This window comes from Scyliorhinus canicula, chromosome 17, assembly GCF_902713615.1.
Source record: "Scyliorhinus canicula chromosome 17, sScyCan1.1, whole genome shotgun sequence".
Classification (NCBI taxonomy): domain Eukaryota; kingdom Metazoa; phylum Chordata; class Chondrichthyes; order Carcharhiniformes; family Scyliorhinidae; genus Scyliorhinus; species Scyliorhinus canicula.
Genome location: NC_052162.1, coordinates 123,951,085 through 123,971,045, shown reverse-complemented (window position 1 = coordinate 123,971,045; position 19,961 = coordinate 123,951,085). Strand labels below are relative to the sequence as shown.

General features: G+C 45.7%; 2 protein-coding genes across 5 annotated transcripts; one reads left to right on the top strand and one right to left on the bottom strand.

Moving 5' to 3' along the window:
• Window positions 1-1,740: 1,740 nt before the first annotated feature.
• Window positions 1,741-19,902, bottom strand: LOC119952032 (zinc finger protein 436-like). 4 transcript variants are annotated; one of them, XM_038775506.1, is made up of 3 exons: window positions 18,973-18,982; window positions 5,323-5,351; window positions 1,741-4,356 (listed from the first exon to the last, which is right to left on the bottom strand). In XM_038775506.1, exon 3 carries the CDS (start codon window positions 4,069-4,071, stop codon window positions 3,202-3,204), a length of 870 nt encoding a protein of 289 aa, XP_038631434.1. In that variant the 5' UTR covers window positions 4,072-4,356; window positions 5,323-5,351; window positions 18,973-18,982; the 3' UTR covers window positions 1,741-3,201. The 4 variants fall into 4 exon arrangements, with proteins under 4 accessions (XP_038631434.1, XP_038631436.1, XP_038631433.1 ...); XM_038775508.1 differs by lacking the exons at window positions 5,323-5,351; window positions 18,973-18,982 and adding an exon at window positions 19,867-19,902; XM_038775505.1 differs by lacking the exon at window positions 18,973-18,982 and having other exon boundaries at window positions 5,323-5,530.
• Window positions 5,538-9,321, top strand: LOC119952031 (gastrula zinc finger protein XlCGF26.1-like). Its single transcript, XM_038775504.1, has 2 exons — window positions 5,538-5,666; window positions 6,570-9,321. Exon 2 carries the CDS (start codon window positions 6,905-6,907, stop codon window positions 8,309-8,311), a length of 1,407 nt encoding a protein of 468 aa, XP_038631432.1. The 5' UTR covers window positions 5,538-5,666; window positions 6,570-6,904; the 3' UTR covers window positions 8,312-9,321.
• Window positions 19,903-19,961: the final 59 nt, after the last annotated feature.

Sequence of the window (19,961 nt, the reverse complement as noted above, 5' to 3'; positions counted from 1 at the left end):
AAAGGGTCGTGAATCTGTTTAATTCGCTATTCCAGACTGCAGAGAATGCTGGGACAGTGAGTAAATTTAAGGAGGAGTTAGACAGATTTTTAATCAGTAATGTGTTGAAGGGTTGTGGAGAACGGGCAGGATGGTGGAGTTGAGGCCATGAAGAGATCAGTCATGATCGTGTTGAACGGTAGAACATGCTCGAGAGACTAAATTGCCTACTCCTGCTCCGAGTTCTTATGTTCTTAGAAAGAATTATTCTGTCTAATTCCACCATCCAGCTCTTGGTCTGTAGCCCTGTTGGTAACAGCACCTCATGCACAAATCTGGTGTTCGCGATTAATAAAGGGATCAGGGAAAAGGCAGGAGAATAGGGATGAGGAACAGATCAGCCAGGATCGAATGGCGGAGCAGACTCAATGAGCTGAATAGCCTAATTCTCCTCATATCTCCTATTGTCTAACTCCCTGTCTAACAGCACTGTGGGTGCACCTACAACACACATGCTCAAGGCTGCGGCTCACACCACCTCCCCAAGATCCATTTGGGATGGGCAATAAATACTGGTCTAGTCAGCAATGCCCACATCCCGTAATGAACAAATAAAAAAAAGAGAAGACTGAAGGGTGACCTCATGGAAATCTTTAAGATTATGAAGGGGTTCAATAATCCAACAGGGATTTGATGAGTAACCTCTTTACCCAGCGAGTGGTGGGAATGTGGAACTCACTCCCACAGCGAGTGGTTAAGGTGAACAGCATGAATACATTGAAGGGAAAAGTGGAGACATACATGAGGGAGAAAGGGATAGAAGGAGATGCTGATGGGGGGGGAGATGAAGAGGGGTGGGTGGAGCCTCATGTGGAGCATAAATACTGACAGAGACCAATTGAGCCGACTGGCCTGGCCCTGTGCTGTAGACTCAATGGAACAGGGACAAATGTATTTATTTGAGATCTACCTGTCGTGGGGGAAAAATACTATTTACTAACCAGGATAAAATAAATGTCCTTCATCAGCCTCTGTGGATCATTTCAGTGGAAATGTGCTCTCCCAGGCTCAAAGAGCATCAGCCCACTGGAAGCAAAGTCGTGAGACCGGCCGGTCCAGCAGAAAGAAACCCTCCGACCCTCCCACTTAACCAATTGTCAGAATTAACATGGTTTGATTTGATTATGATTTATTGTCACGTGCTCCGAGGTACAGTGAAAAGTCTTGATGTGTATGCAGTCCAGACAGATAATTCTATACATGAAAAAACATAGGACATACAATATATACACAATTTAAATACGTAGACATCGGATGAAGCATACGGAGTGTTGTGCTACTCAGGGGAGAAGAGGCGTGGAGAGATCAGTTCAGTCAATAAGAGGGTCATTCAGGGGTCTGGTAACAGCGAGGAAGAAGCTGTTTTTGAATCTGTTAGTATGTGTTTTCAGACTTTTGTATTGCCTGTCCGATAGAAGAGAGAATAACCCGGGTGGGACGGGTCTTTGATTATGCTGCCTGCTTTACCAAGGCAGTGGGAGGTGTAGACAGAGTCAATGGATGGGAGGCAGATTCATGTGATGGACTGGGTTGTGTTCACGACTCTGTAATTTCTAATGGTCGTGGGCCGAGCAGTTGCCATACCAGGATGTGATGCAGTCAGATAGGATGCAATGGTCCTTCTAGAAAAATTGGTAAGAGTCAATGTGGACATGCTGAATTTCCTTAGTTTCCTGAGGAATTATAGGTGCTGTTGTGCTTTCTTGGCCGTAGTGTCGACATTGGTGGACCAGGACAGCTTGTTGGTGATATCACACCTAGGAATTTGAAGCTGTCAACCATCTCCACCTCAGCACCATTAATGCAGACAGGGGTGTGTACGATATTTTGTTTCCTGAAGTAAATGACAAGCTACTTAGTTTTGTTGACATTGAGGGAGAGATTGATGTCGTCACACCATGCTACTAGGTTCTTTATCGCCCTTCTGGACTCTGACTCGTCGTTGTTTGAGATCCGACCCACTACAGTCATGTCATCAGCAAACTCATAGATGGAGGTGGAGCCACATTTTGTTACACAGTCATGTGTGTATGGGGAATATAGTAGGGGGCTAAGTACGCAGCCTCGTGGGGCTCCGGAAATTGAGGACTATCATGGAGGAGACGTTGTTGTTTATCCTTACTGATTGCAGTCTATGTGTCAGGAAGTCAATGATCCAGTTGCAGAGGGAGGAGCCAAGTCCTAGGTTTTGGAGCTTTGACATGAGCTTGGCTGGGATTATGGTTTTGAAGGCAGAGCTGTAGTCAGTGAATAGGAGTCTGATGTAGGAGTCCATGTCATTAGACTGTGATTATAGTTTAGTCTGGTATTGTCTCTTGGCATCCCTGTTGGGTTTGAAGATAAAGTTATACCGAGATTTCCTGTATAGGTCAGGGTTGCCTGTCTTGAACGCTTCAGACGTGGCCTTCAGTAGAGAGTGAATCTCCTGGTTAAACCATGGATTCTGGTTGGGTAACGGACATACTACCTTCTTTGACACACAATCTTCTACACACTTGCTGATGAAGTCTGTGATGGTGCTGGCAAACTCATTTAGGTTGGCTGCTGAGTTGTTGAATATGGACCAGTTCACTGACTCCAAGCAGTCGCGTAGGAGCTCTTCTGTAGCCTCAGACCAGCATTGCACAACCTTCTTAACTGGATTCTCTATTTAAGTTTCTGCTTATATGCCGGGAGAAGGAGCGCCATCTTGTGGTCCGATTTTCCAAAGTGTGGTCTGGGGATGGATCATCAGGCACCCTTGATATTTGTGTAGCAGTGGTCAAGGATGTTGGGGCCCCTGTTGGGACACGAGATCTGTTGGTGGAATTTTGGCAGTAAACTCTTGAGGTTGGCCTGGTTAAAGTCCCCGGCCACAATGAACAAGGCCTCCGGGTATTCTGCTTCATTGTTATTTATAGCGGTTACAATTCATCAAGCGTCTTCTTCACTTCCGCCTGGGGTGGGATGTAGACTGCTCTGATGATGGCAGAAGTGAACTCCGTGGAAGGTAGAATGAACGGTACTTCACAGTCGGGTATTCCAGGTCCAGGGAGCAGTTCGCCAGGGTCGCCATGTCCGAGCACCAGGAGGAGTTGACGAGGAAGCAATTCCCTCCACCCACTCCAGGTTCAGTCCTGGATGTGATTAACAGCAGGAATAACAGCAGAATCTAACCCGTCATCACTTGTGAACCCTTTGGTGTCTCAGCATGTTGGATGACTGAGTGAATCCCTTCCCGCAGTGAGAGCAGGTGAATGGCTTCTTTCCAGTGTGGACTCGAAGATGTGTCAACAGGGCGGATGAATCACGGAATCTCTTCCCACAATCAGTGCAAGTGAATCGACTCTCCCCGGTGTGAACCCGCTGGTGTCTCCGTAATGTGGATGATGTTTGAAACCTCTTTGTGCAGTGAGAGCAGCTGAACGGTCTCTCCTCAGTGTGAATGCGCTGATGTTCCATCAATACCTGAGAGCTTTTAAACCCACTCCCACAGTCAGAGCATTTAAAGGGTCTCTCGTTGGTGTGAGTGATGTTGTGTTTCAGCAAGTGGGATGACCGAGCGAATCTTTTTCCACAATCGGAGCAAGCGAATGGCCTCTCCCCGGTGTGAACCCGCTGGTGTTTCATCAGGTCGGATGACGTTCTAAACCTCTTCATGCAGTGAGAGCAGCTGAATGGCTTCTCCTCAGTGTGAATGCGCTGGTGGATCATCAGTACCTGAGAGCTTTTGAAACTACTTCCACAGTCAGAGCATTTAAAGGGTCTCTCATTGGTGTGAGTGACATTGTGGCTAAGCAGGTTGGGTAACTGACTGAATCCCTTCCCACACACAGTGCAGGTAAATAGCCTTTCCCCAGTATGAATTTGCTGGTGTGTCTGCAGGTGGGCTAACCGAGTGAATCCTTTCCCACATTCAGAGCAGAGGAATGGCCTCACTCCAGTGTGACTGCATTGATGCCTTTCCAGTTCGTACGGGGCTGTGAATCCCTTTCCACAGTCCCCACATTTCCATGGTTTGTCCATGGTCTGGGTGATCTTCTGTCTCTCCATGTTTGACAATCAGTTGAAGCCTTGTCCATACACAGAACATGTGTACACCTGCTGTGAATAGCATAGTATTTTTTCAGGCTGTGTAACAGGTTAAAGTTCTTTCCACGGTCAGTGGATTGGAAGTGATGTTTAAAATCTCTTGCAGCATACAAAATAAGCAAACATTTTTTGTTCCAGATTCAATGGCCGATGATATTCATTTCCTAAGAATTAAGTGACTCAGTCAGTTCTTGACTTGATGTTTAGTTTGAGATATCGGCCTCAAGCTCCTTCCGATCGAACATCCTGCAAAAGAAATTTACAAAAGTCATCACTGTCAGTGCAGGATAGAAATTCAGAACAGATAATTCTATCAAACATTCTTTCCTCTCTCTTTCCCCCAAATACTCTAAATCTCCATCCCACACACTCTCCCTGTATTCTCACTCTGCTGTATCTAATATTCACCATCCTAAATCTCCTGACGGTGCTTATTCAGGCTGATTGACAGATCCATGCTCACTGCTTCCTGTCCTGGACACGGAAACCTGAAAATCTTCATGCAGACTGCCAGACATATGTTTATATTACTGGACAAAAATGTATGTAATATACAGACTGTATTCACTTCCTTTCCCTCCCAATTCTCATGAAGTTACTGATTGATGCTGATCAACAAATCTAAACTCTCTACAACCTGTACAAGGGTAAAGTCTCTCCATCTAAGTACATTTACTGATTAGGCATGGGGAGATTCTGTGGGAGAATTTTATTCAGTCATGGAGTGGTCATCAGCGGGTACTCGCTGCCCACATGGGTAGTGGAAGTCAAGATGACCAATAATTGAAAATGAAATTGAAGAAAATAGACTTTCAGGGGAACAGGGATATAGAGGGGGAATAGGACTGACTGTACAGACAGTCAGCATTGACTTGAGTTCCCAAATGGAATCTGTCAGTGTTGCAATGAGGGGAAATATGTAATGTAGGTACAGTACTATATTACAAAACTAGAAATTATAATACATGTATTTTGTTACAGAACCATCAATAATATCTATAATACATACCATATAACAACACTAGACATATCTCTGACCGAGCAAAGGATGTTAATATCTTTAAGGGAGAGAGAGAGACCTGGGCTAACCTTTCCAGAGTCTGCACCCTCCCTGGATTCACTTATTTTCCCTTCAGTTGCTGCAAGTCACCAATTGAAGGTCAGAATGAGACAATGAATGGAAAAAGGGAGAAAAGAAAGTGTTTTACTCACAGATGTTGGAGACGGGAGGAAGGTTCAGTCTGTGTGCAGCTCAAGCTCACTCAGGGTTGAGGGAACAACAGCTTTGCTCGGCACAAACCTCCATGTCCAGCTTCTGCATTGAGACAATGGGGGAGCTCTGATTGGCGGAGGAGCAGAGTCCTTCCGGTCCTCCAATCTTCTCATTGGGCAACACCTCAGCAGTAAGGTCAACGGGGCGTGAGCTCCCCTGCACATGCGCAGCTTTCCTCTCCTTGGACATGCGCAATTCCGGGCCGAGGAGGGAGAGAGACTGAGCGGCTTCTCGCTCTGGCCGGAACCGTCAGCCGGTTGCCTGGAAACCTTGTCTAGAGGAGGTGCGGGGGGAATCGGGTGGGGGTGAGCGGATGGGTGCCGGGGACGAGAACTCGGAGACGTCACCGCGGAGTAGAGTGATTGCTATTGGCTGAATCAGGCAGGGCTCCATAGTGACGTTACCCAATTAGCTCTAGATTGAAACTTTCTCCTCTGTACAACATCGAATCCGAGAATTTACAGTGCAGAAGGGGGCCATTCAGCCCATCGAGTCTGCACCGGCCCTTGGAAGGAGCACTCCACTTCAGCCCACACCTCCACCCTATCCCCGTAACCCAGTAATCCCACCAAATATTTTTGGACATCAAGGGCAATTTAGAATGGCCAGTCCACTTAACCTGCATATCTTTAGACTGTGGGAGGAAACCAGAGCACCCGGAGAAAGCCCATGCAACACTGGAACAATGTGCAAATTCCACAGAGACTCGCCAAGCCCGGAATCAAACCAGGGATCCTGCCGCTGGGAAGCAACAGTGCTAACCACTGTGCTACCGTGCCACCCCTTCTGGGAGGAAATCAATGTTTTCCCCTTTCTATTACTTTTCTCATTCTGGAGGGTCATTGGTGACTTGCAGCAATCCTGCCTGTATATTACACACATTTTTAGTCCAGTAATATAGACATACGTCTGTCTGGCAGCCTGCATGAAGATTTTCAGGTCTCTGTGTTGCGGACCAGAAGCAGTGAGCATGGATCTGTCAATCAGCCTGAATCAGCACCCTCAGGAGAACTGGGAGGGTGAATATTAGATACAGCAGAGTGAGAATGGAGGGAGAGTGTGTGGGATGGAGATTTAGAGCTTTTGGGAAAAGAGAGTAACAGTTGTTGAATACAAACTTGAATTGTCTGTTCTTAATTTCCAACCTGTGCTGACAGTGATGTCTTTTTGTAATATCCTTTTACAGGATATCAGAAGGCGAGGATTTACAGACAGAAATCTCAAACCCAAATTCACATCCAAATCTGACTGCGTTACTCAGGCACTAGGGTGCAGAATATTCTTGTTTTTTTTAACCTAGAAGGACAAGTGTTCTGTCTGCTTCAGAAGGCTTCAACCATCAGTGTGACTGGAAAAGCACCGAGATACACACACACCCGAGTGAGAGTGTTCCACTGACTGTGAAAAGAGCTCTAACCAGTTACACAGCCTGAAAAAACATTGCACCATTCACAGCGGGGAGAGACCGTACACGTGTAAGACGTCAGCTGATTGATCTGGAGACAAAAGGGCACCCGCACCATGGAGAAACGGTGGACTTGTGGGGACTGTGGGAAGGGATTTAGGTACTCATCGCAGTTGAAAACTCATCTACGCAGTCACGCTGGGAAGAGGCCATTCAGCTGCTTGAAGTGCAGAAAGGGATTCAGTGATTCGTCCAGCCTGCGGCGACACCAGCGAGTTCACACTGGGGAGAAACCATTCACCTGCACTGAGTGTGGGAAAGGATTTACTCAGTTACATAGTCTGCAGACACACCAGCGATTTCACACAGGGGAGAGGCCGTTCCCCTGCTCTCAGTGTGGGAAGGAATTCGGTCAGCTAGCCCACCTGCTGTCACATAAGCGAATTCACACAGGTGAGAAGCCATTCAGATGCTCTGTATGTGGGAAGAGTTTCATTCAGTCATCCAACCTGCAGGCACACCAGCGGGTTCACACCGGAGAGAGGCCATTCATCTGCTCTGTGTGTGGGAATGGATTCACTCACTTAGCTACCCTCCAGACACACCAGCGAATTCACACCGGAGAGAGGCCATTCGTGTGTTCTGTCTGTGGGAGGGGATTCGCACACTTACCCGCCCTGCATAGACACTGTCGAATTCACACGGGGGAGAGGCCTTTCATCTGCTCTGTGTGTGGGAAGGGATTCATTCAATCATCCAGCCTGGTGAGACACAATGTCACTCACACCAATGAGAGACCCTTTAAATGCTCTGACTGTGGGATGGATTTCAAAAGCTCTAAGGTACTAATGGTTCACCAGCACATTCACACTGAGGAGAGACCATTCAGCTGCTCTCACTGCACAAAGAGGTTTAGAAGGTCATCCACACTGCGGAGACACCAGCGAGTTCACACTGGGGAGAGACCATTCACCTGCACCGACTGTGGGAAGGGATTCGGTTATTCATCGACCCTGCTGAGACACAAATTCACTCACACCAATGAGAGACCCTTTAAATGCTCTGACTGTGGGAGTGGCTTCAAAGGTTCTGAGGATCTGTTGTCCCATCAGCGCATTCACACTGAGGAGAGACCGTTCAGCTGCTCTCACTGCGCAAAGAGGTTTAAAATGTCATCCACATTGCGGAGACACCAGCGGGTTCACACTGGGGAGAGACCATTCACCTGTACCGTCTGTGGGAAAGGATTCGGTGACTTATCGACCCTGCTGAGCCACAATGTCACTCACACCAATGAGAGACCCTTTAAATGCTCTGACTGTGGGATGGATTTCAAAAGCTCGAAGGTACTGATGATCCACCAGCGCATTCACACTGAGGAGAGACCGTTCAGCTGCTCTCACTGCACAAAGAGGTTTAAAACGTCATCCACACTGAGGAGACACCAGAGAGTTCATACCGGGGAGAGCCAGTCACCTGTTTCGTGTGTGGGAAGGGATTCACTCGGTCATTCCATCTGCTGAGGCACCAGCGAGTTCACAAGTGATGACAGGGGTTGTGATGTCTGCTGTTATTGCTGTTGGTAATCACATCCAGAACTGAACCATGTTCATTCTGAGAGTGGGTGAAGTGGGTGGTCGGAGGGTTTCTTTCTGCTGGACTGGCCGGACCCACATTTTTGTGACCAGTGGGTTGATGCTCTTTGACACTGGGAGTGTTTGGAGACAAAAATACCTTTTTTGTTTGGGTGAACATTAGTATAGTTTTAGGTAGGCTTCATTTAATGTTTCTATGCCTGGAAGGCAGCTGCAGTTAGATTTTAAAGGTTATCTTTGAGGGACGGGGGGAGAGGGGGGTGGTTAGCTTCAATCCCAGCTGAGATACTATTGTGTTTAGAGAGCTTTTTCATCTGTCACGCAAGGTGGATATTAGGAAATTAGGTTCAGAAATGAGACCCCAATGTAGCAGGCAATTTAGGGGTGGAACAGACTGAGGGGAAAAAAACCTGCCTGCACAGAGTCAGAGGGATGGACCCACACCTGGCCAAGCTACATTGTTGCAGTCAGACTTAAACTCGTTCGTGGGATGCCCCAGATCCATTGTTCTTTGGAACATTCCAGTCTGACCAGCAATTGGCCCATTACAGAGTCTGATGGCCTCTTTGTCCATCAATGGGAGGTTTGTTGCATACCAATAGCATAACTCTGTTCTTTTGTATAAATGGGAGTGGGCCATCAAATCAGCCAAAATAACAGTAATAAGTTCAAGTGTGGAAACACCAGAAAACCTGTGTTTGAGGGGTTGGGTGGAGTTAGAGAGAGAGAGAGAAGGAATGGTGTTTTAAACAGCTACAGGTAGAAGTTTGGGAAAAAGACGGAGAGAGGTTTTTCACAGTAACTTAATTGCAGTGTTGATGTAAGCCTACTTGTGACACTAATAAAGATTATTATTATTATTCTGAAAGTTGCCACCTTTGGTAAAGGGTCATGAATGAATGATCATAACAGAATAAAAATTGTTTTTTTAAATGCAAGTATCGCCTTTGCCCGTTTGTGCAAGTTGAACAAGAGCAAGAACTTTTAATAGGAAGCATTAAGTTTATGAAACTACATGTAATCTTTTAAAGTTAAGATTGAAGTTTAAAAGTTTAAATATAATTTTCATTTTGTTTTTGTTTTAATAAGGTTAGTTTCTAAAATAACCAAGCCCCATTTATTTTATTATCACTTGCGCACTGTTTTAAAACTTAAAAAGGTTCTGGTTCTGGTCCAACATTTTAGCCACTGGTGAGAACTGACCCGGCGTCCAAAACAAATTGGGGCTCGTGGCTGGGATAGTCTTATGTATAATTCCTTGCTTGGCTTGGGGTTATTGAACTTAAGGCAGGAAGGATGCAATCACAATGTTGGGGTTGTACTATCGGCCTCCCAACAACCAGCGGGATACAGAGGAACAGATATGTAGTCAGATTCTGGAAAGATGTGAAAGTAACAGGGTTGTTGTTGAGGGTGATTTTATTTCCCCCATTTTGACTTGGACTCCCAGGGATTTGGATGCAGAGCGATTTGTAAGGTCTGTCCAGGAGGGTTTTTTGAAACAGTATGTTGATAGTCCAATCAAGCAGGGAACCTTACTGGATCTGGTATTGAGGAATGAGCCCGGCCAGGTGATAAAAAATATCAGTCGGGGAACATATTGGGAACAGTAATCATAATTACATAAGTTTTCGAATACTCATGGATAAGAACAAGAGTGGTCCTCGAGTGAGGGCGCAGAATTGGGGGAAAACCAACTATAACAGAACTCGGCCAGAGTTGGAGAATGTGGATTGGGAGCGGCTGTTTGAGGGTAAATCTGCATTTGATATATGGGAGTCTTTTAAAGACCAGTTGATCAGAGTGCAGGACAGGCATGACCCTGCGAAAATGAAGGACAGGAATGGCAGGATTAGGGAATCATGGATGACCGGGGAAACTGTGAGACTAGTCATGAAGAAAAAGGGAAGCATACATAAGGTCTAGGCCAGGGTTTTTCAAACTCAGGTGCACGTCCCACGGGTGGGAGTCGGGAGGGTCGCAAAGTGATTGGTTGCAGCGTTCCAAAAGGGGAAAGAAGTCCCCAATAACCGCGCCTGGCTTTTAAGAATGCCGCCGCTGGCAGTCCTCATCTGGTTGCGGCGTTTGAAGGGCGGTGCGAGGCTGGGCTGTGTGCTGGTGACCGCGTGTGGGTGATGGGTGGGAACTGGGACTGACGGACGTCCATGTAGGCGCATGATGCTGACAGTGGTGGCCCCAGCTCGGAGCTCCACTCTGCACGCTGCTCAGCTTGTCCCCCGCCACCGATCAGCAGTATGTGACCTGCTGCTCTGTGGTCAAGCTGTTCAACAGCCGACACAATGTCTGCTTGCACTCCCACAATGTGAAGTCCTGATCCGGCAGTGGTCAGCAGTCTGTGACTGGGGTGGATGCAGTTACTGGACAGTGGTAGCGAAGCCAGGCTAGGTTTGTTGGGAAGGAATACCAATCAAACCAGATCAGTCAGTATGGCTGACACATTGGAATCAAACCTGGGACCCTGGCGCTATGAAGCAACAGTGCTAATTAGGTATCTGGTATAACGACTTCCTCTAATGACCCCAATATTCCCCACTCTGTATAATTAGTGTTGACATTGTTACGACACCCTGGGTGAGAGCACGGTCAATTCCAGCCCCACAGACCCCGGAGTCCCAACATAAGTGAATTGACCAATAGTTTGTGTATTTTCCTGAGATCTTTGACCCTTGACTGCTCCAATCAATGACTTACAGGCACAAGATCTTAAGTAAAACATGAAAAATGGTTTATTTATAAGAAGAGATGAACATGTTATGGTAATAATAGAACAACAGTCTGCTAATCTAATTATTCCCCTAACACTGTCCCACCCTCCACCCACACATGGCAGACACACAGTGGGGGTAGGGAAGGCTTCAAAAAACGGGCATTAAACTGGGGATGAGAGATGAGTATCTTTGCTGAGGTGGTGGTCTTTGTAGGTAGCAATCTCGGAATGCAAGGTGTTGAAAACCACCGATTGGTTTGGATCTTTTATAATCTGCCTTCAATGAGACCTCACGGTTTGCAGGAATTCCTCTGGAGAGTCGCCTTCACCAGATTGACTCTCAGTATCACTGAAATAATATTAGAAATCTCTACCTGAGAGTTTAGATACATAGATACATAGAAGATAGGAGCAGGAGGAGGCCTTTTGGCCCTTCAAACCTGCTCTGCCATTCATCACGATTATGGCTGATCATCCAACTCAATATCCTAATCCTGCTTTCTCCCCGTAGCCTTTGATTCCATTCTCCCCAAGTGCTATATCCAGCCGCCTCTTGAATATATTTAAAGTTTTAGCATCAACTATTTCCTGTGGTAATGAATATCACAGGCTCACCACTCTTTGTGTGAAGAAATGTCTCCTTATCTCTGTCCGAAATGGTTTACCTTGAATCCTCAGGCTGTGACCCCTGGTTCTGGACACACCCATCATTGGTAACATCTTCCCTGCATCTACCCTGTCTAGTCCTGTTAGAATTTTATAAGTCTCTATGAGATACCCAGTCATTCTTCTGAACTCCAGCGAGAACAATCCCAACCTAGTCAATCTCTCCTCATATGACAGTCCCGCCATCCCTGGAATCAGTCGGGTAAACCTTCGCTGCACTCCCTCAAGAGCAAAAACATCCTTCCTCAGTGAAGGAGAGCAAAACTGCACACAATACTCCAAGTGTGGCATCACCAAGGCCCTGTACAATTGCAGCAACACATCCCTGCTTCTATACTCGAAACCTCTTAAAAGTTGCTGTTTGGTCTATAAGAAGGTGAATTTTGAATCAGCTTTGAACAAGGTTCTACTTGGACTTACTTGCAGCTGGAGCTTGTTAATTAGTTAATTGCATTAGGCCAGTTTTTAGAAGCTAGAGTCACAGTATAAATAGGGGCTAGATACAGTGCAGACTTTGTTTGCACTGAGTGCTGAGCTTGTGGCATTTGAGTGCTACAGTGAGAGTTTGGTGACTGAGGGAGTATAAGGGTTATTTAAAGTCTAGTATTTCTTTTATTTAGTTAATTAACTTAAAAGTTGCTGTTTGGTCTATAAGAAGGTGAATTTTGAATCAGCTTTAAACAAGGTTCTACTTGGACTTACTTGCAGCTGGAGCTTGTTAATTAGTTAATTGCATTAGGCCAGTTTTTAGAAGCTAGAGTCACAGTATAAATAGGGGCTAGATACAGTGCAGACTTTGTTTGCACTGAGTGCTGAGCTTGTGGCATTTGAGTGCTACAGTGAGAGTTTGGTGACTGAGGGAGTATAAGGGTTATTTAAAGTCTAGTATTTCTTTTATTTAGTTAATTAACTTAAAAGTTGCTGTTTGGTCTATAAGAAGGTGAATTTTGAATCAGCTTTAAACAAGGTTCTACTTGGACTTACTTGCAGCTGGAGCTTGTTAATTAGTTAATTGCATTAGGCCAGTTTTTAGAAGCTAGAGTCACAGTATAAATAGGGGCTAGATACAGTGCAGACTTTGTTTGCACTGAGTGCTGAGCTTGTGGCATTTGAGTGCTACAGTGAGAGTTTGGTGACTGAGGGAGTATAAGGGTTATTTAAAGTCTAGTATTTCTTTTATTTAGTTAATTAACTTAAAAGTTGCTGTTTGGTCTATAAGAAGGTGAATTTTGAATCAGCTTTAAACAAGGTTCTACTTGGACTTACTTGCAGCTGGAGCTTGTTAATTAGTTAATTGCATTAGGCCAGTTTTTAGAAGCTAGAGTCACAGTATAAATAGGGGCTAGATACAGTGCAGACTTTGTTTGCACTGAGTGCTGAGCTTGTGGCATTTGAGTGCTACAGTGAGAGTTTGGTGACTGAGGGAGTATAAGGGTTATTTAAAGTCTAGTATTTCTTTTATTTAGTTAATTAACTTAAAAGTTGCTGTTTGGTCTATAAGAAGGTGAATTTTGAATCAGCTTTAAACAAGGTTCTACTTGGACTTACTTGCAGCTGGAGCTTGTTAATTAGTTAATTGCATTAGGCCAGTTTTTAGAAGCTAGAGTCACAGTATAAATAGGGGCTAGATACAGTGCAGACTTTGTTTGCACTGAGTGCTGAGCTTGTGGCATTTGAGTGCTACAGTGAGAGTTTGGTGACTGAGGGAGTTAGGTGAGGAGGGAGTAAGGTGCTCCTTACATTTCATTTCCTATATTTATCAAAGAGCGTGAAGGGAACCAGGAGTTTAGAGTACAGCTGACTGGGAGCAGAGTCGGAGGGCGGAGGTCCAGTTGGTCCACAGGGCAGCTAATTCTGTAAAGTAAGAGGGGATGGAGGCTAGGGCAGTTGCATGCTCCTCCTGTAGGATGTGGGTGGTGAGGGATACCACTGGTGTCCCCGCTGACTATACCTGCGGGAAGTGCACCCAACTCCAGCTCCTCAGAGACCGTGTTAAGGTACTGGAGCTGGATGAACTTCGGATCATCCGGGAGGCAGAGGGGGTCATAGAGAAGAGTTACAGGGAGGTAGCCACACCAAAGGTACTGGACAAGAGTAGCTGGGTTACAGTCAGGGGAAAGAAAATTAACAGGCAGACAGTGCAGGGATCCCTCGTGGCCATTCCCCTTCAAAACAAGTATACCGTTTTGGATGCTGTTGGGGGGGATGACCTACCGGGGGAAGGCCCCAGCGGCCAGGTCTCTGGCACTGAGTCTGGCTCTGGGGCTCAGAAGGGAAGGGGGGAGCATAGAAAAGCAATAGTAATAGGAGATTCAATGGTTAGGGGAATAGATAGGAGATTCTGTGGTCGCGAGCGAGACTCCCGAAAGGTATGTTGCCTCCCGGGTGCCAGGGTCAGGGATGTCTCTGATCGTGTCTTCAGGATCCTGAAGGGGGAGGGTGAGCAGCCAGAAGTCGTGGTGCACATTGGTACCAACGATGTAGGTAGGAAAAAGGGTGTGGAGGTAATAAACAAGTTTAGGGAGTTAGGCTGGAAGTTAAGGGCCAGGACAGACAGAGTTGTCATCTCTGGTTTGTTGCCGGTGCCACGTGATAGCGAGGCTAGGAATATGGAGAGAGTGCAGTTGAACACGTGGCTGCAGGAATGGTGTAGGAGGGAGGGCTTCAGGTATTTGGATAATTGGAGCGCATTCTGGGGAAGGTGGGACCTGTACAAGCAGGACGGGTTGCATCTGAACCAGAGGGGCACCAATATCCTGGGGGGGAGGTTTTCTAGTACTCTTCGGGAGGGTTTAAACTAATTTGGCAGGGGAATGGGAACCGGATCTGTAGTCCAGCAACTAAGGTAGACGATAGTCAGGACGCCAAAGCACGTAGTGATGCAGTGGGGAAGGTAACAATGACAAAGGAGAGTACTTGCAGGCAAGGAGATGGGATGAAGTGTGTATACTTTAATGCAAGAAGCATCAGGAATAAGGTGGGTGAACTTCAGGCATGGATCGGTACTTGGGACTACGATGTGGTGGCCATCACGGAAACTTGGATAGAAGAGGGCCAGAAATGGTTGTTGGAGGTCCCTGGTTATAGATGTTTCAACAAGATTAGGGAGGATGGTAAAAGAGGTGGGGGGGGGGGTGGCATTGTTAATTAGAGATAGTATAACAGCTGCAGAAAGGCAGTTCGAGGGGGGATCTGCCTACTGAGGTAATATGGGTTGAAGTTAGAAATAGGAAAGGAGCAGTCACCTTGTTGGGAGTGTTCTATAGGCCCCCCAATAGCAGCAGAGATGTGGAGGAACAGATTGGGAAACAGATTCTGGAAAGGTGCAGAAGTCACAGGGTAGTAGTCATGGGCGACTTCAACTTCCCAAACATTGAGTGGAAACTCTTTAGATCAAATAGTTTGGATGGGGTAGTGTTTGTGCAGTGTGTCCAGGAAGCTTTTCTAACACAATATGTAGATTGTCCGACCAGAGGGGAGGCCATATTGGATTTAGTACTTGGTAATGAACCAGGGCAGGTGATAGATTTGTTAGTGGGGGAGCATTTTGGAGGTAGTGACCACAATTCTGTGACTTTCACTTTAGTAATGGAGAGGGATAGGTGCGAGCAACAGGGCAAGGTTTATAATTGGGGGAAGGGTAAATACAATGCTGTCAGACAAGAATTGAAGTGCAGAAGTTGGGAACATAGGCTGTCAGGGAAGGACACAAGTGAAATGTGGAACTTGTTCAAGGATCAGGTACTGCGTGTCTTTGATATGTATGTCCCTGTCAGGCAGGGAAGAGATGGTCGAGTGAGGGAACCATGGTTGACAAGAGAGGTTGAATGTCTTGTTAAGAGGAAGAAGGAGACTTATGTAAGGCTGAAGAAACAAGGTTCAGACAGGGCGCTGGAGGGATACAAGATAGCCAGGAGGGAACTGAAGAAAGGGATTAGGAGAGCTAAGAGAGGGCATGAAAAATCTTTGGCGGGTAGGATCAAGGAAAACCCCAAGGCCTTTTACACATACGTGAGAAATATGAGAATGACTAGAGTGAGAGTAGGTCCGATTAAGGACAGTAGCGGGAGATTGTGTATTGAGTCTGAAGAGATAGGAGAGGTCTTGAACAAGTATTTTTCTTCAGTATTTACAAATGAGAGGGGCCATATTGTTGGAGAGGACAGCGTGAAGCAGACTGATAAGCTTGAGGAGATACTTGTCAGGAAGGAAGATGTGTTGCGCGTTTTGAAAAACTTGAGGATAGACAAGTCCCCCGGGCCTGACGGGATATATCCAAGGATTCTATGGGAAGCAAGAAATGAAATTGCAGAGCCGTTGGCAATGATCTTTTCGTCCTCGCTGTCAACAGGGGTGGTACCAGAGGATTGGAGAGTGGCGAATGTCGTGCCCCTGTTCAAAAAAGGGAATAGGGATAACCCTGGGAATTACAGGCCAGTTAGTCTTACTTGGGTGGTAGGCAAAGTAATGGAAAGGGTACTGAGGGATAGGATTTCTGAGCATCTGGAAAGGCATTGCTTGATTAGGGATAGTCAGCACGGATTTGTGAGGGGTAGGTCTTGCCTTACAAGTCTTATTGAATTCTTTGAGGAGGTGACCAAGCATGTGGATGAAGGTAAAGCAGTGGATGTAGTGTACATGGATTTTAGTAAGGCATTTGATAAGGTTCCCCATGGTAGGCTTATGCAGAAAGTAAGGAGGCATGGGATAGTGGGAAATTTGGCCAGTTGGATAACAAACTGGCTAACCGATAGAAGACAGAGAGTTGTGGTGGATGGCAAATATTCAGCCTGGAGCCCAGTTATCAGTGGCGTACCGCAGGGATCAGTTCTGGGTCCTCTGCTGTTTGTGATTTTCATTAACGACTTGGATGAGGGAGTTGAAGGGTGGGTCAGTAAATTTGCAGATGATACGAAGATTGGTGGAGTTGTGGATAGTGAGGAGGGCTGTTGTCGGCTTCAAAGAGACATAGATAGAATGCAGAGCTGGGCTGAGAAGTGGCAGATGGAGTTTAACCCTGACAAGTGTGAGGTTGTCCATTTTGGAAGGACAAATCTGAATGCGGAATACAGGGTTAATGGTAGGGTTCTTGGCAATGTGGAGGAGCAGAGAGATCTTGGGGTCTATGTTCATTGTTCTTTGAAAGTTGCCACTCAAGTGGATAGAGCTGTGAAGAAGGCCTATGGTGTGCTAGCGTTCATTAGCAGAGGGATTGAATTTAAGAGCCGTGAGGTGATGATGCAGCTGTACAAAACCTTGGTCAGGCCACATTTGGAGTACTGTGTGCAGTTCTGGTCACCTCATTTTAGGAAGGATGTGGAAGCTTTGGAAAAGGTGCAGAGGAGATTTACCAGGATGTTGCCTGGAATGGAGAGTAGGTCATACGAGGAAAGATTGAGGGTGCTGGGCCTTTTCTCATTGGAACGGAGAAGGATGAGGGGCGACTTGATAGAGGTTTATAAGATGATCAGGGGAATAGATAGAGTAGACAGTCAGAGACTTTTTCCCCGGGTGGAACACACCATTACAAGGGGACATAAATTTAAGATAAATGGTGGAAGATATAGAGGGGATGTCAGAGGTAGGTTCTTTACCCAGAGAGTAGTGGGGGCATGGAATGCACTGCCTGTGGTAGTAGTTGAGTCGGAAAATTTATGGACCTTCAAGCGGCTATTGGATAGGTACTTGGATTAGGGTAGAATAAGGGAGTGTAGGTTAACTTCTTAAGGGCAGCACGGTAGCATTGTGGATAGCACAATTGCTTCACAGCTCCAGGGTCCCAAGTTCGATTTCGACTTGGGTCACTGTCTGTGTGGAGTCTGCACATCCTCCCCGTGACTGCGTGGGTTTCCTCCGGGTACTCCGGTTTCCTCTCACAGTCCAAAGATGTGCAGGTTGGGTGGATTGGCCATGACAAATTGTCCAAAATTCTATGATTAACCTAGGACAAAAGTTCGGCGCAACATCGTGGGCCGAAGGGCCTGTTCTGTGCTGTATTTCTCTATACTCTATACTCTTGCAATGAAGGCCAACATACCATTAGCCTTCTTTACCGCCTGCTGCATCTGCATGCTTGCCGTCAGTGAATGGTGCACAAGGGCACCCAGGTCTCGCTGCACACTCCCTCTCCCAATTTACAACCATTCAGGTAGTAATCTGCCTTCCTGTTTTTGGTTCCAAAATGAATAACCTCATACTTATCCAAATTATACTGCATCTGCCATTGGTTTGCCCACTCACCCAACCTGTCCAGATCTTGCTGTAGGATCCCTGCATCCTTGTCACAATTCACCCTCCCTTACAGCAGGTTCTCCATCCACTCTGCCTTTCAACTGCTTGTCTGGTCTTTGTGCAGGGTTTCTAGCTGTGGTATGAAGAGAGAGAGAAGGGTCTGGTCTTCAGGACCTTTCAGGATTCTCAGGACAGAAATATCAGACTGGGCTTTTCCCAGCCTTTCAAACAGAGGATTAAGCTTTCACAGGCTTGGCTGGAGAGACTGTTTGCAGCATTTCAATAAGAAGTTACTTTCACAGGCTTGGCTGGAGAGACTGCTTGCAGCATTTCGATAAGAAGTTACTTTCACAGGCTTGGCTGGAGAATGTTTTAATCACCAGCCTTAGCTGATAGGAGAGAGTCCAGACCTGATCACTCCAGGGTTTTAACAGAACTGAATTAAAATGGAGCCTGGGCTTCTTCATCGCAGAAACCTCAGAAGTGCTCTACCAATCAAAATTGTAAACTGAATGAGCCCCGGAATTTCAGAAGCATTGGTTAGCTGCTAACCAAGTCCATCAAAATGACATCACCGGACTATGCCACATAGCACACTGCACTAAGGGGAGTTCTCTTGGGCAAGTTCAAATAGCAATTAGACCGGGGAGATTTCAGTTTAAAATCAAAGCCTGCAGTTTCATCGCAGCCAACAAGACAGAAATTTAAAAGGAAAATGAGGGGCAAGTATGGATTCAAAAGAGGTTCCTTACAACATGGTTATAATGGGTATCACTAAAACAGTACCCATTAACATATTGTTATTCATAATACATTCAACATCAATACTATATGCATGTGTTAATCCCCTGAGCTGGCATCCAGTCAACCTACGCTTGGCATTTCGTGATGGATTAAATAGATGTTCATTTGTAACCCACAGTGGGACTATTCCCTCACTATTTTGCCTGAGATTTTCTCACACCTGTTCAAGCGTCCACGATCCATAGGTGCTACGGATATCATTCTTATTTGCATCATCCAAAATATCTTTTCCCTATCCCAATTAATTTATTAATGGAGATTGCATGATTTCCTAATAGAGGGGCCAAGTTTTAAATTACCCGGGTCATGTCTTGGTCTGTACCCAGTTGAGTTCAAGGAATCCGCTCTGACAGTCCGATGGAGTGTTTTAATACTATCTTTAAAACAGATCTCAAACATCTTCCAGACTTTTTCCTTGTTTTCCGTAAACATGTTTTATTTTCCAAAGGTAGTCCGCTAAATTAAGTGTTTGACTTCCTCTTCAATTTTAAAATGGTCTCAGCAATGGTTTTGAGCTGTTGTCTTTAATTCTGTCAAATCCACTTCCTAAACAAACCACAGGGGTCCAGTGTGTTTGAGGTGGAATGGATTCATGTCTCAGCCTAAATGAAAGAGTTAACTCTCTCTCGTTCAAATTGCTTCTTGTTCCTCTAGTAAGTATCCCTTTTAATGAGTTAGTAGCCCTACCTCTGATTTCCCCGATTGACACCTATCAAGGCAACATTTAAACAATTCAAGGTTAGGTTTGCCAAAACCAATAATAAAACAAAGACATAAACATTCACATGAAGGAAACAAAATAAACATTTTCACAGCTGTAAATTTCAAAGAGTTGGTTCTCTTGTCGCTCGAGGATCTCAAAGACTATGCCACATAGTCTGCCACATACACTGCAAACTCACAATCCCTCACTACAAATTTAGATACACACCGTTATCACTTTTCATAATTCCCTAGAAATATGGGACACATATTAAACAGGCAAGGAGTAAAACTGAGATGACATACGAGACCAGACGATAGGAAGTTAACAGGTCACACAAACAGCACTTACAGACCAGGAATCATTCATACAGGAAAGGATTTGTGCTCATTTTCTCTCTATTCTTTGTTGTCCTTTCCTAATTATCTTAACCTCACCGGTGACTG

Bases quoted from the DNA above. Each gene is read 5' to 3' on its own strand.
- LOC119952031 (XM_038775504.1), top strand. From the start codon at position 6,905: ATGGAGAAACGGTGGACTTGTGGGGACTGTGGGAAGGGATTTAGGTAC.
- LOC119952032 (XM_038775508.1), bottom strand. From the start codon at position 4,071: ATGGAGAGACAGAAGATCACCCAGACCATGGACAAACCATGGAAATGT.